The sequence below is a fragment of the Prorops nasuta genome, unplaced genomic scaffold (genome assembly GCF_024137725.1).
Source record: "Prorops nasuta isolate Cenicafe-Biocafe unplaced genomic scaffold, Cenicafe_Pnas_1.2 PNAS00007, whole genome shotgun sequence".
Taxonomy (NCBI): domain Eukaryota; kingdom Metazoa; phylum Arthropoda; class Insecta; order Hymenoptera; family Bethylidae; genus Prorops; species Prorops nasuta.
The window spans coordinates 107405-132234 of record NW_027116804.1 but is presented as its reverse complement, the minus strand read 5'-3'; the positions used below and the strand labels follow the sequence as shown (position 1 = coordinate 132234).

Below are 24830 nucleotides of genomic sequence, written 5' to 3'. Positions count from 1 at the left end.
TAATTTGTTTGGTGTATTATACTAATCTACCAGACTGAATTAAGAATTTCATAATCAAAATTACATATAGTTTAATAAATCACGAGCTCCTGATTAAGCAGCTCCACTCATAAGCTTGTAACGTTCAGCAAGTATCTAAAAGTAATGGTATTTCTATCTTGAGATTAAGCTAATAATTTTTTTAACTAGCCTGGAAGCTAGAAAACAGGATCGCCAAATATTTGCATCTTTATAGAAGCGAATCAGGAAGAACTAGTAAAAACAAATTGTTAAAAACATGATAGAATACAGAGCTATTAAGAAATTATGACTAGCGAATAACTTGAAGCAACTTTATGCCTGGGTCCCAAAACAATGGATTTTTTGTGTATGTATAATGAAATATTAAACAAGAAAACAAAGAAACTATTAGATATTATAAAAGTAACAAATAGCTAACATCCTTACGCCGAGAATTTTTCTTGCCCAACCAGCGGGCCATGACTTCATATCAGATTTTAAATGAATTCTCACCGATAAGATATATTATAGTAAATTACGCGATTTCATATAATAAAGCGTAATACTAATTAAGATATTAATGATTAAATTGTTTATAAACAAGTACTAACCAATTATATACCTCTCTCGGACTACTAAATCCTCGCTTTTTTATTTTTTATAATTAAAATATAATTCATTCTAAAACATAAGCTTTATCTGCAAGAAGCAACAAGTAAATATGGCTACTTACATGTTTTTTTTTATTAAAATGTAAGTTTAAATTTTTGATGTACAAAAATATCGTATTTGGTAAGAACATTTGTATCATATCAAAGCGCACATTTAACTCGAGTGATTAATTTAAAAATAATATATGTTATACCAATCTATTTCAAATGATCGATCAAATTAGATTGAACAACAGATGAAATATCAAGATTTTCTTATAGATAAGTCTGCTTTAAAATCTATAATTACACGTTTTCTGGGATCAAAATTGACATCGCGTTGAACAGCAACCTCAAAATTTGTAAGCAACTAGCATAATTTCTATATGGACTATATCCATTCACACTGACAAATATTTTATAATCACAAGCAATTATTTTATTATAATCACTATAACCAATAATTAATATCTAATTATTTCTTAAATAAGCGAGTCTGTGTAAAAATTTAAGTTTTCTTTTCAGCACACGAGCACATTATAAACTGTTCTTAAACAGTTTAAAATCTTGAGCGCATATTTTCAGAAATTGATTTCCCAATCTCTTTTATTTTCAAATTATCATCTGTCACCCGTCACAAATGGAAGAGTTATTCATTCTAAACACTTAACTAAATCACACCATTTTAATATTTTAAACGTACACTCTTTGCAAGATTGAGAAAATTTTTTACTACAATTCATATACAGCATAACTTTCTGTACTCCTTATTATGCAGTTTTAACTTTTAAGCTGATTTCGCATTCTGTTTGTCGATTTTTCGGATATGGTCCGAAGGTTATTCTGTGATGGTGTTTGTTTCGTTTTAATTAAGATATCACACATTTAAAGCGCGAAAGTAATATGCTTCTTCGTGAATGTATGTCTCTATTATCTATTACATTTACTGTAACAAAGACATGTGAGTTTATAGGCTTCCTTTTAAAAGTATCGAAAGAGAATGAAGGGCCAGAAGAGGGGAGAGAGACCTGCAAAGATGCAGATCTTCAAGGCAATAACATAGGGTTCTATCACTTAAAAAAAGTATTTCTAAGAATTTAATTTTCTAGTAAATTTACGTTTTAGTCCATTTTAGCAAATTAGATGAAACTTTTGTTTTTCGCATTTCCTTTTCTTAGGTTATTTCATATTTTGTTGTTTGCAGCTTACAGCTAAAATTGCCTTCACGTATTTACATGCTTAGCTTCTACCTTAAAATTGTATCTTATTCTACATAACAGTTTACAATGGTCAGATAGTCAAGTATCAATACTGAGACTGGCTGTTGGTGATTATACTTTCGTAATGTAAATTTAGCATGAAAACGTGTATGACCTCATTGACATTGTTTCGGGGCTGCATGTGCATACACGTGTTTTTCGTATCCAATGAGGCGCAGATTGCGCCATTTCATTCGTTTTGTATAACGTTATTAGTTTTGACATCAAATACAGATGATCAATGAACACTTCACTTCACTGAAATTAACTTTTATTTTGCAGATCAACTAGTAAATTTCACTAATAATATTTTGTGGTTAATGGCATATTTCACTGACCACTGTAGTATTGTATACGCCCAGCGTCTGTTCCAGGCATTTCCCTCATTACTGCATCCCACGCTGTATAAAAAAATAATAGTATATTGTATAAAGCTTAAATTAATTTAATTTGACTTAGTACCATTATTCATAACTTAGAAATACCAGATTTAAACGTATCTTAAGATATAGTGTAGACGCTTACCTAATTCAACAAATTTGACAATTTTGTCATGATTGTAATTCTGTACATTGATAGCTTCCTCTGGAGCTATGAATCGTCTAGAAAAATCTTCTTTTGATTGTTTCTGAAATTTCTCCGTGGTTTCGGTAGAAGTTGGTAACGGTGACAATGACTTTGCAACTGCAGTTACAGTTTCAGCCAGAGATTTATCGGATGGTACTGCTATCGACGTTGCCAAAACCGGAAGAGTTGAAGCAGTCGTTAGCGGAGGCAGCGACGAAGAAGATAAGGACGACATGTTTTGACACCGATGGGACTGATGGTGATGATAATAATTATGATTATTGTTATGATGATATCGAGAGGAAGTGTTTAAATGAGGTAAAGATTGCATCATGACTGGATTTATAGGATGATGAGGCGATTGGCTTAAATGTGAACATGAGGATGGCATATAGTGAAGGCTTGTTGAATGTTTTTCGTGTCTCGCATGTTTATTGTAAACCGTCGATGTTCTATCAAAGCCGTGATGAGGTTGTTTATCTAAGGTCAATGCGCTTGCAGCAGAAAATGCTGCGACAGGACTAGTAGAAGAGTTCTCCTCTGATTCATCCGAAAGCAATAGCTGTTCATTGATCTCAAATCCAAAAGTAAGCTCCGTAGGTAGATCATTGGATTTTGAAAGATCTGACACAGCTTCGTCGAGTATAATCACTGCCGGCCTTTTACAAGATGCCATGGTGCTTCGATTTACTCTTATGCTTTTATTTTCCGTGACTTCTTCGTAACTTGGATTTAGATTTTCTACATGACAGTTTAGTACTTTAGCTTCATTCTGTTTTCTAATGTTAAAGCTACATTGCGATTCCTTCGCGTTTTTAAGCTGCTGATGCTGCTGTCCATCATTCTTCCCAATTCTTGTAATAACGTCGACATCGCTAGTTCCATCTTGTCCTTGCCGTTCCTGTATCTTATTAGTGTTGCTGCACCTAATTTTCTCTATCTGATTATTCTGATTATCTTTATGCGGCACTTCACTGGATAAACAATTTTTCTCCTCGTAGTCACCTGCACAATTTTCATCTGAACTAGTTAATCCTTTATTCCCCCCCTCTCCCGATATTTTTCCACACTTTTTCAATGTTTGATCGTCAATGTGCAACGAACTTTGTAGATTTTGATCAATGTGGAAGTAATTACGTCGGGAACGTGACGTGCTACACCTTGAACTTGTATTCACATTAAAGTCTTTACTGTTAGAAATGCAATTTGCTGCATCGTCTGTAATACAATTATTATCACCACTCTCAAGTAAATTACAATTCGGCATAGCATTGTTAACTTTAGTTATAGTTTGATTTGAATTCGTGACTTGCTCATTTGGAGCGATATTTGCGTTAATATTGCATTTATCATCATTAGTATTATTATTATTATAATTATTATTACTACTACTACTATTACTGCTATTACCACCAAAGGAGCCGCTCATTTGTTGCTGTTTCTGTTGTTGAGAGCGGGTTTGATGCATTTTTTCAATATCTTGAACATATTTATAAACCTGAATATTTTTATTTATGGCTTCTTCTTGAGCCTCGGTGGTTGATCTTTCAGACAAACTCTTGATTTTTGGCAAAACAGATGAAGAAGGCAATTTATCGAGACTAAAAGTGAGACTGCAACTCATGTTATTAGAATGTGAAAGCTGTTTAATTTTTCTATCTTGCTGCTGTAGTTCATCTAAGCTTGGGTAATAGTCCCGCGGTAACTTGTCAGGCTCAGAAGTCGTTTTATTAGAAACAGTGGGCCATGATGCAACATTCAATATATTAGAGCCCATTGCAGACATGCTTGAGTCTGAACTATTAGATATATTTATAGTTGCCATACGAGCAATGTCTGCATAGCTTGCTTGTGGCGTTCCTTCTGATGAGATAGGTATTTTGGTTAGATTATGTTTTGATGTATTGGATGTTACAGGCAACGAATGAACAGAGTCCAAATCACTACTATCAGACTTATCACTGTAAAGAAACATTTTATTTATTAATTAACAGTATAATTTTATTATCAGCAATGAAAAAAATGTACATTTACCTTGGTGGCATGCTGCTAGCTGACTTTCTTCTAAGCTCTGATGACAATGAATTGTTATAGTCATTCGAGAACCCTCTAGTGCGTTGTAAATATACCGCAGATGAGGTTAAATTTTGAGCTCGGCTTCCGCTAGAGCTCCTACGTTGTTTCTTACTTTTTTTCTTTTTTGTAACAACTAAAAACTCGTGTTCTGTCTCAAGATCTGGATTCTTCTTACTACTATTAATATTACGCCGATTTGAATAATCGTCCCCTATATCATTACAATAAATGGATTGTCCTTCCTCTGTACCCCATGATCGTCTGTCTCCCCGAGAATCTTCGGACGTTTCTTCCGTAGCATTTCTTTGCTTAGCACGACGTAAAGCTACATTTATTGTCCCTATTAATAAGAATCTCATATTATCAACTGATTATTCTTAAATGTTCTCTCGCCTTCGATCAACGGTAACAAGATATCATTTATTTAACTTATCAATAATGCTACAATATTTAAAGAAAATTTGATATACCTTGTTGACTAGATACGCTACTAGCACCGCTAGAGCTAAGACTTTTCTCTGCCACGAGATCCTCGAGTTTAGTTTTGGAAATTTCTTCTAAAGAGTTGGATTTTTGAAGCTTCGTCGGCAATTGTTCTCTTTTTGAATCTTTTCCTTTAGCGCGAGGCTTAGCTCCCGAATTTGTCTTTACTCTAACAGGATTATTTGATTTGCCTTTTCTCACCTTGGAATCCTTATTTTCAATAAAATTTATTTGATTCTCAATATCCTGCTCATAATGGTGGCCTTTAACATCCTGTGCTTTATAAACAATAACATTGGTTTCTTTCTTCTTTTTAGTTGCTTTTTTTCTTTCGCTATTAAAGCCTTGAACAGCGTTGCCGTTTTCATCCAAAGACTTCTTTTCTCCTCCTGCTAAACCCGTATCTTTCATAGCAATTTGTTGAGTAGAGTATCTTGGGCCCTCTGTCAAAAACATTGAAACTTTACTTATTGAAATAGACAAATTAGCAGCTAAAATATTTTACCCTTACCCATTGCAATATTCTGAGATGGCCAAGTTGCAGGTATCGTCGGATATAAATTTGATACTAATTTGGCTTGTGCAGTATTGGCGCTATTTGAATTTCCGCTGATAACGCATTTCACACTGTTTGTTTGAAATGGAAGCGCTGTGGTCACGTCCATACCATTTACAGTCATTTTTGATTTCTCTTGTCTTCCATTGTGCTCGTGAATTGGAAATTCTATTGTTGTGTCCACTGGGGTTTGAATTTCAAACGGGGTGCGAATTAATTGTTTAACAGATCGACGAGGTTCCATGATTCTCATCTCAGTGCCTTCTTCATCGTCTGCATCAAAGGAGCAAGCCCTTGTCACACTGCTCATACCAGATGAAACATTTTGCTCACTAATAGCTCCGACCTATTAATTAGTTAATTTGTCATGTGTTATATATCATAGCATATCTTAAAAAAGAAAAACCTATGTCAGCAATGCAGCTTCATCTTACCTCAAAGTCACTTAAATTAATCAGCATATAATCCGATTTATCTTCTAAAGATATATTATCTGACTCAAGCATTTCATTTGTTTCGTATTTCCCTTTATTAATTTTTTGCTCACGAATTTCAAATTCACTTTCGCATATGCTAAAAGAACTATCTTTTTTGCTACTTTCTCTCTTTTCCTTTTTATCGTCCTTTTTAGGCAAGGCAGGTACTGATTTCTCTAATGATTTAGACTTGTCTTTATTTGTCCATTCATATGTTACTCGTTCCTCGCAAAAACTCTTCTTTGATCATAAAAAAGAAAAAAAGTCAGAATAATGCATATAAAGTTACATATAGCTTGTAAATAAAACTTTTTTAAACAATGATTTACTTTGAGAAGCTTAACCGCAGAAATAAAAATAAAAAATAGATGTAAAACTTGGATGCAAAGAGACAATACATGAACAAAAAATATAAACAAAACACAATTGCCAGTGACAAACCTTTTTCTCAAATATAAGATCAGTATTAGCCGAGGATGCAAGATTATGAGATGCATTAACATTTGAAGGTAATGAGCCTCCTTCTCTCTGTCTAGCAGAGACACTGGGGCCAGTATGTTTTTTATTCTTTCTTCTACTTCCACCATAAGTTTGACTGCAGCCAGATGTTAAATAACCAAAACTGCTGTCAAATTCTGATGAAATTGGTTGTGTTAAATTCTGCAATGATCCACCATGTGTAAGACGTTCAGAAACTGAATCCCTTTTGTTTCTCCTACGATTTGAATTAGTCAAGCCCCGTGAACTTGATATTATTCTACGTCCTTCTTCAGTTTCATCCGCTTCTGCTTCTTGTAAAAGTTCCTAACATACATGATTGATACACTCTTATTAGACAATTACATTTATTTAAGTAAAACAGAATTTAAAAAATTTTCTCTGATTATATGAACAGAAATATCTCGGTAGCACTATACAATCCAGTTATAATACCTTAAAAAGGTCAGATTTTCCTTCTCTATCTTTTGGACATTTGTAAGTCATAAATTCATCCAATAATGAACGTAGCTGACCAACGTTCAACTTAGACAAAGTATCTGGCTCTTCCTGTAATAATAAAACAAATATTATTCAAATCTTATTCATCTATGTGCATGGGTATATATAATAAATATTATGGCATATAATTTAACAGCTATTTCTGCCTATTGAATGTAATATTTCCAGATTAGTCCAATTAAAAAAACTATTGTTTTTTTAATCTGACATATTTGCTATCTTTATTTATCTTTCTAAAGTCACTTCATATGAATAAAATGATAAAATAAATGATTTCTATACAAGACAAAAAACATGCTTTAAGGTCATTACTGATTAATTAGTTAATAGCAATTTCATAAATAATATTAAAAAATAAATAGTATCAAAATATAATTCAAATGAATTTTTTAAACTTATGCACTTTATAAATTTACTTAAAAATCTTTATAAATCAGACGAGTTATCGTTCTTTGGTAACGAGATCGATGTAGTCGCCATTGTTTGAATATATCGTGTATAACTGAAACCGCCTCTTCGAATAAATGATTACTTAATATTAGTGTTAGGGTATTAACGATGTTCCAACAGTGTAATATGTAATTTTTTTACCAGCTAATAACCCAGTAACTGTGCAAGACACTGAGAAGCTCTTGGAAATTCAAAAGGACAAATAACGATGAATTTATCTCGAGCACGACGTGAAACTTGAGAGAGAAAACGGAATTGACCCACTCTAATAAGTTTAAGTCGTTAAAAAGCCACAAGGGCTGAGAGTTAAAATATCGAAATCCAAAAATGCCATTGGCCGAAAACTCCTGAATCCAACTTCAATTGAAATTGATTATATTTATGGTTGAAATATTAGAGTAATAATATCTTACTGATGGAGAAATCTGCTAGACAGTGCCCCGTGCCGGTACTGAAATCTGAATTTATATTTTTAGAGGGCACCCGGGTCGGCACAGTCACAATCACAGTCACACAGCTCTATTACAATTAACTGCCGCAGACTTATGATATAATAAAGAGATAATTACATCACGCGATTTAATCTGCGAACCTCAATATAATTCAGCAAGAAAAAAAATGATGAGAATAAAAATTACTAGTAAAATATCGTAGGCAGCCACCAAATTTTAAATGGATATGAAGAAGCGGGCGCGGCGCGCACTTTCCAGCATGGCCGCCGCCATTATACTGGGATAGCAGCAGCACGAGCACGACAAGTTCAGGGCCGTAATTATTCGGGTTTCTTAAAAATTACCTTTGTAAAATGATTCATTCTTTTCGACATTTTCCTTAGTTTTAATAATCTTACATATTTCATTTTCTAACAAATGTTTGTAAAAACACATGCATCAAGATTGTGACTGGTCAAAGCACAAAATTAGATTGAAACTTGAAATAATCAAGAGTTTCAAGTGGTTCAATTAGAAGGATAATTATATTTACACATCTTTCCATTAATAACAACAGCACATTCATTACTTCTACGTATATAGCTACTATACTACTAAAGTCTTCTATTTAGCGTTTACCATAAAGTAAATAACATCAAAACTTATTTCTTTATCAATTGCCAATAGAATATTCAGCTCTAATACAGTACACATCTCCCTTTTGAGCAGTTTTTACCTGCTTTTCGTAAAGCTAAAAGATGGGTGTTAAAACCTCTCTACTATACTATAAAAATACACTCATTTGACATGTAACTGTTAACCATACATTTATGATATCTGTAGTTAAGTAAAAGTAAATATATAATATGTATAGAAATAAAAAATTTCTCACCTGCTTGGATTCAGAATTGGAAGTAAACGATGCTGTTTGGATGATCAAATCTGAAGCTTTTTGATCAGTATCCACAGGAACACTTATATCTACATTAGATGCATTGTCAATTTCAGGATTTGTGGCTGAACCTTCTAAATTACAATTGGATGGAACGTCTTCCATATTATCTTCAGCGCTTTTATCTGGAGCAACCGGCTCTTGACGGTGTTCCGGCCCTGGGGCCATCTTGATCGGGAGTGACAGCGCTGTGTCCGCTGTGCTCATATTGTCTTTGTCATTCTCTTCTTAACATTTTTTCTAATGCCTACCGGTAACACAAAATACCGGATTTGGTTATTTGTTAATTGCCTGCACAAAACAAACCATTTGTCGCTCTTGTTGTCGCGTCGGAAAGAAATTTTTCCACGATATGTTTCTAATAGATTTTTTACAGTATATCCGTTGAACACTAGTTGTTTTCAGACCATTGTCATTTATTTTCTCTTAATTGCTTTCAATCCGTGGCACATATATATTTTTATATTTTCTTCAATTTCTTTTTATATTTTAGAGCAAATGTTACATGGAAGCCACGTAATGTATTGTTGCCTATTTTTTTGGTTTAGTAGTATAGTATATGTAGGGATAATCTAATAGCTGGTAAAATACCAGTAGAATGTATATATACTAGTATATACAATTGGGTGTTGTATACCAACACATGCAAGATCAGTAGCAGTAGGTAGGGACACAGGGTATAATGGTTTACACGATATATAAGTATACACACACTACAAACACGCGACACAAGCACAAAATCAAGTATTCTCTTCACATATTAAATTGAAAAAATGTGATTTCTTTTTATAAAAACAATTAACCGAATGCAAAAACATTTTATAAATCAAAAAAATTTATTAAGCATAGTTCTAATACTAACCATATAACGTTAAAAGCATTAACATTTAATTGGTAAAATGCAATAATAATCTAAAAGATAATAATTTCTTTTTTCGTAGGTCTGAACATTTTTTAAGGATAAGAATAGATTTTCATCTTCAAGATATTTTGATACTACTATTTATTGTTCCATCGTCCAAAGAACCTCGCGCGAATCTTGTTTTTAGGTTAAAGAGCTTAGCTTGCACTCTAATTCGTAGGATCGTTTTACGCTTAAGACTTATAATAACGTAAGATGTAATCTTTAATGCATTAACTGTTCCGGGTGTGTGCATGAGGTGGTACACCTTTTAATTGATTTGAATGTTAAATTAAACGTTGTTTGATTAGATTGCTAGTCTTTATATGGTTTCTTTTAAAATGGAAGAACGAAAACGAAATATTTCTTATGTCTTTTCCGAAATTCTTTTCTTCGATTGAAGTGGAAAAAAGGAGAAAGTTGTGTGCTGCTACTGTCTATTATGTGTATTAACTAAAAGGGACACTTTGGTAGTTTTAAAACTTAAGATTTTTATCTATTATATATGTATATACATATATATATGTGTATATATATACATATATGTGCATATATGTGCAATGCCCAATTATCACTTTGATGATCCAAGTGTCTATAAATTCAATATGGCCACTTTAGTCGGGTGGATTATAGGGGTACGATACTTTATGCCTCCCCTCCTCCAAAATTATAAGGCTTTCTTTCAGTGCAGATGATATAGTTTGCATATCCGCTATAAAACTGTAGCCATTAATGGCTAAGGAAGCCGAAATGGATTTCTGCTCCTACTCCAGGCATTACAATTATTTTCGTTCACAACTCGTTAGATTGAATATACATCACGACATTTTTTTCGAGTGTCACTGCACACAACTGCTGGAGTACGTACTTCTACACTGCATTTTTTTGTAATGTTAATTGCGTCTTACACACAATTCATAGAACACTAAATTGAATTGCTAAAAGAGGTGTGTAGTGTATATATATGTATATTTTACTACACTAAATCGACAGCGAGTTATCGATCGCACTACACAATTTTTTTCTCAAATTCATCTTATCTTTTCTTGCTCCAAACATACTCTTCACTACATTTCACGAAAATGTTCAAAAGAGCGATTGATACATTTTATATTTAGGTTTTGAAAGATCAAAATGATTAATAACGTTAGTTGATATGAGAAAAATGAGTATATGATGTTTCACATCGTGCTCTACTGCTGCCGTTGGTGATGGTGGTGGACGGTGGTGCCTGGTGTGGTACGATGGTGTATATATGTGTGTAATGCTGCTTGTATAGTGTTACTACTACTACACCACAGTTAAACTACAGTAGTACTAGGCTGTTACTACTACTATAAAACTACAAAAATGTCATTGTTTTCTTATATTTTTGAAAGCGTTAATTAAATGCACCTTAAAATGCACGAAATAATAAATGTAGCCAAGAGGTAGAAGGTAGAGAAAATCACACACACACTGAGACACACGAGACACACTCTCGTGCGCGTAGGCACCAGTGCACGACACACATGAAAGGATCAAACAGAGTAAACGAGTACAAACGATTTTGCTTTTGCGCAGAGGAACGAAGAACGATTGACTTTAGCCATTCCCAGCCTTCGAATCAGAATTCTCTTTGTTTATAGTACTATGTACTAATTGTGAACAATTCAATCGATTCATTATAGTAATACTTGCATACGATTATCATCTAGGTTACTTTTTAGTCAAAAACATAATAATTGTTTTAGTATGGTTTTGGCACACTATGCCACTTCATGCGCATTTAATACGTACATCCCTGAGATGGATTTTTAAAACAATCGATATCATCGATAAACAACGCATTCTCGAATTGGAAAATTGCAGTCGAGAGATCGATGTTCGAGATTCGAGAGCGCGGCGTATGCTGCGATATCCCAATCGAGTGTAATTAATCGATATGATGCTTTCCTGTTCCTTATCGATAATATTGTTGGTCCTATATTTAACTATACAAATTATACAATGTATATTATTTACACATTTCTTCTGGATAAACCCGATAAACCGCAGCCGCAAGACACTGGTAATTTTATATCAAAAACAGTTTGTCAGTTTAAGTAAATTAATGTTTGTACTGTAGTAAATACAAGATATTATATCGTAGCTTTGTGCAAGTTACTGCGTAAAATACTAATAATCATTGCTAGTAACGAAAATACGATTATATAGTTTATACGACTAATTAATTTAAATATTTTTTTTAAATATTGTTTAGTTTGTTTCAATCAGTATTGATTTATTTAGAGTTGTGAATTAACTGATATATGTACAACTTAAAGAATGTAAGGATTGTGAGAAGTGAATTGATAGATTTGGATTTGTAGGAATTGTAGGCGCTCTGCTACAAACTAGGTATTGCGACGCTCCGATTGTCAAACAGGAATCTATAAATTAAGAAAACAAGAAAATGGCAGAGACAGAAAACATATTTTTATTTGTGCCAAACATTATCGGTGAGTATAGATTATTTCTTAAATTACTTACTAGGTGTCTATATATAAAGCATTTAATAGGTTTCACATCTATTGATCAAGTAATAAAATTATTTATGTAACCATGCAAAAGTTATAATTTCAGTATTGTTAATTCACCATTTTTAAAATATAAAAATTTTGTTTGCAGGATTTGCCAGGGTTGTCTTGGCTATAATATCATTTTATTTTATGCCTACCAATTATATCATTGCCACATGGTGTTATGTAGTCAGTGCTCTGCTTGATGCAGTGGATGGACATGCTGCTAGGTATTTCAATCAAAGCACTAAATTTGGTGCTATATTGGACCAATTAACTGATCGAATTGGCACTACATGTCTTCTTGCAACATTGTGCATATTTTATCCAGCTTACGCATTTTGGCTTCAATTAAGCATGGCCATAGACATTGCTTGTCATTGGATATATTTACACACGTAAGAAATAAAAAGTCACCTAAAAATGAAAAATTATTTAATTTTCTAAACATAATGAATGTTTGATAGGACTTTGCTGCAAGGAAAGACTAGTCATAAATTTATTGACATGTCGGAAAATCCAATTATGAGCATCTACTATACCAACCGGACAGTACTTTTCATTATGTGTGCTGGTAATGAAGCATTTTATGCTTCCTTATATTTGTTAAATTTTACAGAAGGACCTACGTGTAAGTATTAATACTATTAGTAATGATAATAATATAAAGATAGTGATAATTTGCTTATCAAATTCTTTGCAGTTGCTAGTGTGGGAATTTTCCGATTAATTGCGTATCTTTCCGCTCCAATAGCGATTATAAAATCTGCTATATCAATCCTTCACGGTTATGTATCTTGCATTAATCTAAGCATAATAGACGTTAAAGAACGTCAGTCTAAACTTAAAGACAATTAAAGTTCCTTTTTATATTAGTGCTAGTCAAAGTAAATGTGATATACTCCTATGAGATAATTAATAAGCATAGCCATAATATTAAAGGAGTAAATATAACTGCTGTTCCCCATTCCACAATCTGTGCTTTGGATGCATAATAGCATAACAGAGTCCAGTCTTTACTTCCATATAGATCTTCGCAAGTACCTTTTCAGCAGTAAGACAGATGAGCTTGTATTTAATGGCGGGCATGTACTACAAACAATGAACCATTAATATGTTATGATTATAAAAGTTAAGAAATATTAACTTTACTTTATTAATTGTAAGTTTTATCGATGGAAGCTCCACTGAAATTAATGATGTAAATTTTTATCATTTAATTGTTTTGAAAATATTTTATTTTTAATAGTGATCTTCACCGATCAACATTTATAACAGAAAACGTGTCTATATATTATTCATGTATATATGTATAAATAAACTACTACTCAACCTCATTCTTTGATCAAATAATTACCTTAAATTATAAAAGTATTTCTAAGGCTAGTGATAGTATACACAAGGATTTATTTATGAAGAACGAAATAATAATTTTCTGATTGCAATCAAAATCTTAACAATTTTATATCATGATTCTGTGACAATTATTAATTTTAACATGATAGCAGGTCTTCTGTGCCTAATGTGTAGCGTTGTGTAATGAAGCGCAGAAATCGTTCAATTTAATGTTTATACAGTGAGAATATTTGATCAATTAAGTCAAATAAACTCGATACATAGCATTTCGTATTGTTTTTGTCGTAATTCGTGTCATTTATTTTTTTCAATAAGTTCTAAACCATTAACAACTTGAACAATACAAGACAACGGAGAAAGTTAATTTGATTTAATTACGCCATTCATTTAAAGGATACTTTTACAATCGATGCATAAATGTCGGCATAAAGCTAAATTCATGAATCCTAAAGATTGGATTGGTTAAGCTGATCACTGAATCAAATTAATATGCATGGTTAGCAACGAAGAGTGCAGCATCTCCTGCGGCTCCAGCTACACCACCAGCATATTTACCAAGTGCCGACTCACTGTTGGCCTACAATAAAATAATTATTTTTCAATTTCAATGTTGTTCACTGCTATAATATATCATAAGAATTATTTAAAAAAATACTTTCACCGCATGATCTACTTACTATCATGCGAAAAACGACTGAGGATTTAATAGGCATGGGATTTCACAAAAAGAGAGGCGTCAGCGGCTTTACTAACAACACTGCCAGCCACGTACTTTCCTTGGCAGGCGGCACTGTTTGCCTAAGGTAAGCAGAAAAAATAAATAAACATGCAAAAAAAAAGAACAAAAGTATAGTTACAATAATGGTGAAGAAGTTAAAAGGGAAAAGAAAAAATAGTGAAAACACACACGTTATTTGGTACATGTGGTTTCGTAAGAAAAAATAAAGAATCAAAGCAGGGATAAAAATAAAAACAGGTACTGTATACTATGTTAAAAGTGAGTAAACATATAAACCGAGAGAAAGATAAGATTAAAGTAAAGAACTGGAATAAATACTTTGGCTCTTTTGATGAGCTCTTGTTGACCAGCAGCAATTTGATCAGGTTTGCCTCCCCATGCACGAAGAACAGAGGCTTGAAGGGCACGTCCGTAGCTGAAAGTAAGCGCCCAAGGCTTTTTCGCTGGGAATTTGTTGATTGCGTCCAGATTGACAGAGGCCTCCTCTTCGGATTGGCCACCACTTAAGAAAGTGACACCAGTTACTGCTGGTGGAACGGTGCGCATAAGTGCAGTAACCGTTGCAGCTGCAATTTCCTGTGGGGTAGCTTTCTTTGGACAACTCTGGCCGGGTGTTACCATGTTAGGCTTTAACAGAGTACCCTCGAGGTAGACATGATGATCGGACAAAGCTTTATAAACAGCGGCAAGGACCTCTTCCGTTACTTGCTGACACCGTGCCAAGTCATGATCACCATCGGGTAAAATTTCTGGTTCGACGATCGGTACGATCCTTGCACTCTGACAAATAGATGCATAACGAGCAAGGACATTAGCGTTTTCTAGAATTGCCAATTTACTTGGCGTGTCTTTGGTGATTTTAAGAACGCATCTCCATTTGGCAAAATGACAGCCATCCTTCTTATATTGAATGCATCGGGCTTGCAAGTCATCCAAACCTTGGGTAGTGCATTCATTGTCACTACCAAAAAGTGGTACTACACCTTTATCCACTTTTATACCAGGGATGATACCACGTTGCTTCAAAAGCTCCACAAATGGTGTTCCATCGTCAGCTTTTTGGTACAGAGTTTCATGGAACAAAATTACTCCTGACACATACTGCCCAATGACTTCCTGCAATTATTTGATAAGTCAGAAAGAAACATATTTTTCTCTTAAGCTTCCCAGCAACAAAATTGGTCATTGTCATGTCATTGACACCAACTTTGTTACCAGGGCTTTCAAGCTCTAATCTTACTTTGTCAGTGGTGAAAAGAAGCTGTCTATAAGCCTTGCGGTTTTCTTCGTTATTCTCAACGCTGATGTCCTGGAGACGTTTACCAATCGTCGTAGTAGATTCGTCAGCGGCGAGAATTCCTTTTCCAGGTGCAACTATTTGCTCGGCTATCTGTTTTAACTCCTTCTTCAATTCCGGCTCGGCTTTTTCATATTTGTCCGCCACCATTTTCTATCAAAATTAATTGTCAATTAATACTTTAAAACGTATATAACGACTACAAACAGGAAGTAATGTCTTCTAATATCTTATAGATGTAATGTATAAAGTACATTACGTTTGTGTATAACGAGTGGAAATTTAAAAATATACCTGAAACTTATTGTGTATATAATTGTCTTATCTACCCTTTTTTGCATAAAAATATACTATGGAATACAACTGACGCGTATAAACAGTTAAAAGTTATTTGTAAAGGAACATTTTTTACTATGTATAGTGTTTAGTAATTTAAGAAAAAATTCGTCAACGCTCTATTTCGAAAAAACTAAAAATATAATGATATAATCAATTTCATTCCACTTAATAATCAATGGTTGGTAAAAGCTAGTAGGATACACATAAACATGCATATATACACGTGTCTTCACTTATTTTTGCATAATCCCGAAACAGATTCACATATTTCAATTGACATTATTTTTGGATGATGAGCAATGTTATCGCATTTATATCTAGGTGAAAGGGCAGAAGAAAGCGGATAATGAATGATAATTAATATTACGAGCTTGCAAAGATTGAGGATCTTTGAATGACGTGGTGGGTGTCGGCCAAATGTCAGTCAAGGTCAAAGTAGCAGCATGAAGGTTAAACTGTCCTCTGCACGACACGTCTTGGATGTTAGAATGTATTGGATTTATAAATGCATGACGAAAATACTTTACTGTGTTAGTCGCTTCTACTTACTACTTTAAAATAAGTCGATCGATTTTTTAAGTTGATTCAAGTTCTCGTTTGATTGTGCTCAAGTTCAATTGTTGAATGGCCGAAGAGGAGCTAAGCAGCGAACGACTCGAATCGTTCGGTAGTTCTGTATAGACTGGTATATAAGATAAATGGACACTGCTGCAAATGCTGCAATAGTGGCTTAAATCCGGGACTCACCACTCACCGACTCAGATAGGTATACTTGTACATATACCAGTGGTATCAGTCAGTGGAGCATACTTTTTCAGAGTATCTGTATAGGTAGTAGGAGAGATTAGGAGTGGAGAAAAGGGGGGAGAAAACGTTCGTTGACGCTCGGACGAGGTCGGGTCGGGTCGGGTCGGGGGGTTTCGAGCTTATTTGCGCCGACGCTCTAGCAAGAGGTGCTCAACCATCGCACCCATCACATGTACGTATACTGTGTATCAATTGCTCAACTGTTAATACCTTTATGATATTTTCATCAATTACACGTTATATTGAGGTTATACTGAAGCTACATGGAGTAAAGATAGTACCCACGATACGCAGTCGCATAAAGGCACATTTAAAGATTAATCATGTTGCGTAGAAAATTAGCTATTACATTGCGGACTGAGAACCCTTTTTTTTGAGGTTAGTCAAGGGCACCTTGACTGACATTCAAGAAATACTTTTCGAGCAGAAATTTCACTCAAATATTTTTTCCAAGTTCAACGTTCTGTTATTGTAAAAATAAGCATATAAAATCCTTGTGACGTTTGATATCGCGTTTCATCATATACTATGAATGTATATATACATATACGTATATTAAAAATTCAAAACAGTGGACAGACAGATCAATGAGTAAACATTTCTCTCTGCAACCTGATTTGTGATTATATTTATAAAGTTCGTAAATAAATTACTATAAGTGTATACCGCTTTACCAACAGATTGGTGTCGATTTTTGTATAACGATGTGAAAACACTCGAAATATTTTGTATGTAGAGAAGAAAATGAATGTCATTTTTTACTGGTTTTTACACGGCGGTATTGCGTTATCAAGACAATCTATTCTTTCTCAAGATGGCAAAGTCCAGATGGTCGAGCTTTCGAAAGTAAATTTGTTTACTCTTACTATCATTTATAAGAGATATTAACGTGGCCTAACAAGTTCAAAGGTTTTCGCAAATGGATATTTTTCATAAACATCTTATACGTGTGCATACATATATATGCACACAGTACAAATATGTCTAAAATAGCGAAACGCTTACTTTTTCCTTGCATGGGCACTTTTCATTTGATGGCATCGCACTATCTTTTGCTCCTATTTTCTATGAATTGATGAGAATCAAAATATAGTCGATTTGAAATATTTCCGATGTTTGGCTCAAAAGAAAAGGTTAAGAACAAGGTAACAAACGAGTAACGCTTTGCATTTGCCAAAACGCCGTGTTCTGTTATTACAGCAAGGCGTAAACTCTGCAAGTACTAAAACTCTATAGGTTATGCCATGTGAAGTATGGATTAACGATACTTGCAGCTTACTTGCAATAATACCGGAATATAGCTAGTATGATAAATTCTATTTATTCACGACTGTAACGTATCTTTAGAGTGCTCATAATTTCATAACTCGGATTTGTATGTGTATCTACACAACAGTGTCACTTAAATCGCCTCATAAGGTAGATGTATTTATTACTTGATTTATTTCCGTAACTATACAAGACATCAATTTTTTACCTATTACCTTTTTGAGTCTAAATAGGAAGTACTTTCAAGTAATCTTATGACAAAACTTGATATCTATTAAATCTGCAAAAGTAAATAAAGTTTTATATTTACGCATGCTCCAGAGCGAATAGTAATAACAGATACTATATATATATATATATATATACATATATTCATCTATATGATGTTAAATTACTTTATTCAAATTTTCACATTCAGACTTGTGCTTCATATCGTAGTCACATATACCTACAATAATTCATTCTGTTTAACCTTTTCAGTTTCAGAATTAATAAAGGCTCCAAGAATTGCTGGAGTTGACTTTGACATAACCTAAAAACGTGATGCTCGTAATCGTTGACAACAAAGGTGACCCACCTTCACCAGTTTTGTTTCTCGTATCTTATCAGATTTCATGAATTGAAGGTGAGGGAAGGGGACGTTTTTACGTAATGGAGATAGATAGAGGCCCGATGGGAGATGAGAAGAGGAGGAATTTCGGAAGAGAACTATTTGACCATGGTTGACGACGCTAACCACGTGATCTGCCGAGATGCTGAGAAAGAGAAAGAGAGAGTAGAATCGGCGGCATCCGTTGAAAATCTAAATCTGTCTTGAGCCGAGAGCAGTAGGAGGAGTTCGAGGGGGAGGAAGAAGAGGAAGGAGATGAAGCAGCAGCAGCAGCAGAAGAAGAAGAAGAAGAAGAAGATGATGATGATGATGACGAGGAAGAAGAAGGGAAAAGAAGAGAAGAGTAGAGAAGCAAAGATGTAAGCAAGCGTCGTCGACTTAGCGTCTCGCGGTACGCAGCTCCATAGACCGGCAATAGTTAATAATCGTCTTTAAGGTGCAACAGATCGTCGTTAGTGATCTATAATATTTTACTACCAGCGATCAAAATTTTCCTCCGAGTTCCCCTTCACGCGTCGTCTCGTCTCTTTCCATCTTCCCCCCTCCCCCACCTAACCCTCTTTACCACCTTATTCCTCAGCCTTTTTCGGCCGTATACGTTCATTTGTAATCGAGCGAGTCTGAAACGACGGTGTAGGTTATTTGAGAGTTCTGCAGACGCCAGAACGACAACAAAAGAAAATGATACGCGTCGACGAAGCTGATCCAGTCGGCGGTAAGGAGGTCAGGACTATTACTAAATTAGAAATAAATCGAGACTAGTATAGTTTTTTTAATTTATGTGAAAACTTCTCGAATTGTTTCTTTCTTCCTTTGTTACAATTATCAACATTGTCAAGCCTTTCTCTCTCTCTAATTAAGCAAATAATTATAGAATAATTAATCGAGAGAGAGAGAGAGAGAGAGACCTCGATTCATAAAGGAATTTTAAAACTTGCTTATAGAAAGAAGTGAAAGTAATTTAGACTTTTATTATAGCAGTAATGTTTTATTTTAGAGATTGAGCCCAGTTTTCCATATAGAGATGTTACAGTGCGTCGAGGAGTGGAATTCAAAGATTATTATGAAATACAGTCGGAAATAGGCCGGTAAGCATAAACAGCTTTCTGCACCTGGATGAAAAAAGTGTCGCGTGATATCAGTTTATACATATAGTATATAGATATATATATAGGAGTATGTTATCGTACATACAGTATTTATGTAGAATACGGGCGTAGGAATTCGATTCTGTTTCCTTGCCTAAGATGCTATTTTCAACTCCGCCACTAATTCCCAAGCGCTTGCGCATATATGCATACGATACGTGGGTAAAATACGCGCGCTCACTTTTTTTTTATTATTAATTATTGAACTGGTGTGAGTTCTGCTAATCGTTAATGGTTTGGATGCTAGAGTCAATGCAATCTTTTAATTGCGTTCGATGGATTGTATTAAAAATAGGCTGAATGAAAATCTTGTTTACCTTTTAATTACTTGCTAATAAGGTGTATATAGATGATCTATTATTGGACAGACGTATATAACAATATCACAAACAAAGCACAACTGCTGATGGTATTGACAAATGGATCTATGCCAAATTTGTTTCTAATGTCAATGGCAGTCTATAAGTGAAGTCTGTGGTTAATTGCGACAAAAGAAATTTAAATATAAATTTAAATACAATTTTATATTATTGATTCTCCATTGACTGAATTGAATTTAGTATATAAATTATTTGTTAGTTAATTTTTATACTATATGTATAAAGTCGCGAATGGATCTATCGTTCACTTTTGATGTATTAATTATATAGTTTTTGTTCACCAGTGGCAAATTTGGAACCGTTTATCGTTGCAAAGAAAAGGCTGATGGATTGTTGCTTGCTGCAAAACTTGTAAATACAGTGAAGAAAGAGGATAGACGAGCAGTGGAAAGGGAGGTCGACATAATGAGGAGACTTCAGCATCCTCGCCTCATTCAACTTTATGATGCGATTGATACGGGAAAACAAATTTATGTAATATTAGAGCTGTAAGTAGGTGTAATGGGGAACAAATCGCTCATTGGTTGTAATAACGCCACAAAAAAGATTTCAGAGTTTTTAAAAATTAACCAATTTCAAAATTATTCATTTTATACATATAATTGAGTTATATTATATATATAATTAGTATTGTATAGTTCATAGCAACAGTATTTGTATCAATGTTACATGTTTTGATGGAATGCGCACTAGCTTTTGATTGTAACGAATTGATTATTATTATTATTAATCATCTGCGCGTTTTACCAAAGGGTGGCGCGCTCGTCGTTAAGCGAAAATTATATTTATTTTGGCGCCAATTATATTTAGAAGCGGAACTAATGAAATAAGATTGTTATAAAGGTTTAACTCAAATGTTTATTTTGATTAGTGATGTTTTTGCAATCAGTGAGTTAAATATTGTAATATTATAACGAGCAATAGTTTTTCTACACTGAATCTCCCATTCCTTTGGCAGAATCGAAGGGGGAGAGCTCTTTGAGAGGGTGATAGACGATGATTTTGTACTGACAGAACGAAGCTGTGCTGTTTTCATGAGACAAATATGCGAGGGGGTTGAATTTATTCATGCTCAGAATATTCTGCATTTGGATCTAAAGGTATTATTACACATTGCTACTCTTAATAGTTAATACTAATACATCTTTCACTAATGATCATAATTCTGATTGCAGCCAGAAAACATATTGTGTCTGACCAAAGAGGGTAACAGAATAAAAATTATTGATTTTGGCTTAGCTAGGCAGTACGATCCAAGCAAAAAACTTCAGGTTCTATTTGGCACTCCGGAGTTTGTCGCTCCAGAAGTCGTCAATTTTGATGAGATAAGCTTTAGTACTGATATGTGGAGTATAGGTGTTATTTGTTACGTGCTGTAAGTTTTATAGATTTTGTATTTTTTTTATACGAGGATTTGACAGCAATAGTAGAAAAACAAACTTAAAAGTGGATTTCACAGAGGAGCTTGTTTATAATACGAAACTCTTGAGATATCAATAACTACAGAATAATTGATTTGTTTACATCATAACGTACACTTATTGCAGCTTATCGGGCCTCTCACCCTTCATGGGGGACACAGATATCGAAACAATGGCAAACGTTACCGTCGCCAAATATGATTTCGATCACGATGCTTTCGTCGATATATCTGAAGATGCCAAAGATTTCATCAAATCGCTACTCGTCAAAGATAAAGAGTAAGTGAACGGAATTTTCTTCCTTGTAAGAATACTAATGTGCAAGTACTATACTACTCGACTAATGGAAGCTAACACAGCTTTTTTCCTTTCTCTCTATCTCTCGCCCATTTGTCAACACGAAGCTTTTATTAATAATTAGTAATTACCACAAGTAAAAATAGTTCGCAGTACATAAATTAATTATTACCTTTGCAATAAGATAGCCAATCTCACTATTGATATTCTATATTATTATTTAAATTGAAATGAGAAACTTCTCCTCCGTGCAGCCACCGTCAAAATAAAATTACTACTAAATAGTATAACATATATTTTCAACGAGAGAAAGAGAGAGAGGATGGTCGAGACGAAGAAAGCAGCCAAGCTAAAAAAACTGAATCTTACAGGGGACGAGCATCAGCTGGACAATGTCGGGAACATCGGTGGCTTGCGCGGAGGATAAGAAAAGGTGGCTCGGAAAAGCCTTTTATTAAGATAGTAGCGCCCTCTAGAGCTATTGATGCGAAGAAGCAACAAATCCAGAAGCTCGTTACCGATGAGCTAGATATGACCAAGGATAATCTACGCTCTTTCGTGGAACGTTGGCGAGAACATCCTGACAGTCCTTACCTGATAGAAGTGCATCGATCCTCCAACAGAGCTAATACAGATTTCAAAGAAATTTCCGCGTCTCTGAAAGGGCACAGCCCATCACCTTGTCAAAGCATTTGCAGCAGTGAGCCGTCAGAAGCCCTCAGTAGTGGTTCTTCTCCTCTTGATAACAAAGGTGGCTTTTTATCGGTGTCAAATTACAGCCTGGCATTGGCTCGTCGAGCTTCCGAACGATTGGTAAGAGACGACAAACCAAGCGATCCTGTGAAAAGAATCGCTCTGGCTGAAGAAATAATTAAATTGTCTGAACACCTGCGCGCTGTTGCCATGAAATCGACGATGGCTGCTGTCAACAATGTTGATGAGTCCGATGAGAATGGTAAATCTTTGAATAGCGACATGAAACAAAGGGAAAGGGGTGGTAAGTATAAAACGAAACTCGTCGGAGAGGTTATGGATCAACAGGAGCATCGTAAACGAGAGACTAATGAAATTACAGAAAAGTTATGCAGTATTGCGAGACAAAGAAAACTGAACGGTACAACGTTTCACAGTAACAGTCGTAGTATCGAGAGAACTGATGATTGTACCTTGGACAACGCGTTTGGCTCGATTAATAGAAAAGCGAGGAGGGTAGATAAGGATAGTAATAATGGCGAGCCAGACCTAACCCCTCCGTGGAGACGATCGCGTACTAAACGTTCCTTTGGTGAGACTAGCAGAGACGTTCCGAGAATCGCCAAGCTGCACGATGTACACAAAAGTCTCAATTTGGACGAGCCAGCGAATACAAAGGATTTGTTGCTGCACTTTCTCAATGAATGGGAAGATGTCGCCACTACTAGATCGTCCAGGTCGTGCGCAGGAAGAAAATCCGTTAGTGTGGACTTGAATGGCGAATCCGTAGCTCGAAAAACCATCAGTTCTTTGGCTGAATATTTTCAATCTGATCGAATGGGCACGTCTGGCTCTGTTGCAAAATCGTCTTCGCTAACATAAATTAATTGCCGTTTACGTTATCTACCACTATCGCAGATTTCTCTCTCTCTCTCTCTCTCGCTTCATACTTCAAAAATCCTTTCCCTCTATTCTGTGACAAGCGTTTTCTCGTTTCAATTTCCATAGCTCGTATATCTATTTTATATTTAGGAATGTCATTTGTTATTATTCCTTATCAAATATAAATCAAACTTTCATTAGATATAATATCTTTAATGCAGGAAAAGACCTTCCGCTGAAAAATTGTTGGAACATCAGTGGTTGGAACAAGCTTTGGAAAATCTTATTTCTAAGGTCAGACTGAAACGATACGTGATTAAGAAACGTTGGGTCAAAGCTGTCAATACACTTTTGGCACTCAAAAGAATGGGAGCGCATTTGGATCTGGAGCTTGTCTAAGACTACCTATGCATGTACATATTATAATATAACTACCAAAAAGTATAAATTGCACATTGTATTAAATATATATAATTTAATCGTGTTAATAATTCAACTCTATTATTACGTTATATTTTATCGTATAATGATTATATATATGTCGTATTGCACTGTATATATACTATATATATAATAAAAGGAACGACAAAGTATTAATTATTTTGTTTAATTTAATACATTGATTCATTCGGGGAAATGAATTTTTTCCAAAACAAATATGAATTAAAAAGCTTTACTTTGCTGACGGAAAAGAATTTTCCACACCATGTGGCTTACCTAATCTGCTATAAAGCACAATTGACAAAAGGTCATTTTATAGACATCTTTTAGTAATCCAATTGACTTTCTAGATGACTATTTAGACGACTAAAAGAGGACTTTAAGATCCTTGGTACGGTAAGAGCTAGCACCGGAACCCGAGAAATAAATTAATAGCAATAAACACAGAAAAGTCGAAGAACTTTTATATACCCTATACTCAGCACACTAATTAGTAACTAAAATTATTATAATTATATATTTTTAAAATTATTTTCAATAAATTGCTTATTTTAAGATGAAATTAAGCCCAAATGCCATGTTAATCGAACGATTATTACTGTATTATAGTTATATCTTGCAGCTGTGTTATATTTTATTAAATTCTCATCAAAATTCAATTTTATTTTATATTGTCTTTGTATATTAAATTAAAACAAAATCAAAACATATTAGATGGATATTACATTGCAAACATTAATAAGTAATAAAAAAATGTATATTTTACTTCAAGATGTAATTGATAAAAAATTAGTGAAAACATTCCATAATT

At 34.2% G+C, this 24830-nt stretch overlaps 4 protein-coding genes across 17 annotated transcripts; 2 read left to right on the top strand and 2 right to left on the bottom strand.

Moving 5' to 3' along the window:
• Positions 1-722: 722 nt before the first annotated feature.
• On the bottom strand, positions 723-11582 carry LOC136775101 (serine-rich adhesin for platelets-like). 5 transcript variants are annotated; one of them, XM_066729578.1, is made up of 10 exons: positions 10376-11582; positions 8840-9430; positions 7001-7114; positions 6509-6871; positions 6026-6307; positions 5547-5937; positions 5023-5478; positions 4511-4892; positions 2435-4437; positions 723-2310 (listed from the first exon to the last, which is right to left on the bottom strand). In XM_066729578.1, the coding sequence occupies exons 2-10, from the start codon at positions 9104-9106 to the stop codon at positions 2240-2242; spliced, it is 4329 nt and encodes a 1442-aa protein (XP_066585675.1). In that variant the 5' UTR covers positions 9107-9430; positions 10376-11582; the 3' UTR covers positions 723-2239. The 5 variants fall into 5 exon arrangements, with proteins under 5 accessions (XP_066585675.1, XP_066585676.1, XP_066585677.1 ...); XM_066729579.1 differs by having other exon boundaries at positions 8840-9190; XM_066729580.1 differs by having other exon boundaries at positions 8840-9190; positions 11196-11582.
• A 148-nt stretch (positions 11583-11730) lies between these two features.
• Pis (phosphatidylinositol synthase) lies at positions 11731-13677 on the top strand. Of its 2 annotated transcripts, XM_066729603.1 has the most exons (5): positions 11731-11850; positions 12152-12280; positions 12450-12738; positions 12808-12971; positions 13044-13677. In XM_066729603.1, exons 2-5 carry the CDS (start codon positions 12235-12237, stop codon positions 13196-13198), a joined length of 654 nt encoding a protein of 217 aa, XP_066585700.1. In that variant the 5' UTR covers positions 11731-11850; positions 12152-12234; the 3' UTR covers positions 13199-13677. The 2 variants fall into 2 exon arrangements, with proteins under 2 accessions (XP_066585700.1, XP_066585701.1); XM_066729604.1 differs by lacking the exon at positions 11731-11850 and having other exon boundaries at positions 11906-12280.
• A 374-nt stretch (positions 13678-14051) lies between these two features.
• Ald1 (fructose-bisphosphate aldolase) lies at positions 14052-16843 on the bottom strand. 2 transcript variants are annotated; one of them, XM_066729598.1, is made up of 5 exons: positions 16621-16843; positions 15676-15885; positions 14754-15551; positions 14374-14494; positions 14052-14273 (listed from the first exon to the last, which is right to left on the bottom strand). In XM_066729598.1, the coding sequence occupies exons 2-4, from the start codon at positions 15880-15882 to the stop codon at positions 14399-14401; spliced, it is 1101 nt and encodes a 366-aa protein (XP_066585695.1). In that variant the 5' UTR covers positions 15883-15885; positions 16621-16843; the 3' UTR covers positions 14052-14273; positions 14374-14398. The 2 variants fall into 2 exon arrangements, with proteins under 2 accessions (XP_066585695.1, XP_066585696.1); XM_066729599.1 differs by lacking the exon at positions 14374-14494.
• Positions 16844-17051: 208 nt separating this feature from the next.
• LOC136775104 (uncharacterized) lies at positions 17052-23942 on the top strand. 8 transcript variants are annotated; one of them, XM_066729590.1, is made up of 9 exons: positions 17052-17724; positions 18628-19472; positions 19755-19845; positions 20570-20773; positions 21244-21385; positions 21461-21660; positions 21833-21985; positions 22375-23000; positions 23079-23942. In XM_066729590.1, the coding sequence occupies exons 2-9, from the start codon at positions 19439-19441 to the stop codon at positions 23576-23578; spliced, it is 1950 nt and encodes a 649-aa protein (XP_066585687.1). In that variant the 5' UTR covers positions 17052-17724; positions 18628-19438; the 3' UTR covers positions 23579-23942. The 8 variants fall into 8 exon arrangements, with proteins under 8 accessions (XP_066585687.1, XP_066585691.1, XP_066585690.1 ...); XM_066729594.1 differs by having other exon boundaries at positions 20556-20773; positions 22375-23942; XM_066729593.1 differs by having other exon boundaries at positions 18628-19480; positions 20556-20773; positions 22375-23942.
• The last annotated feature ends 888 nt before the right edge of the window (positions 23943-24830 follow it).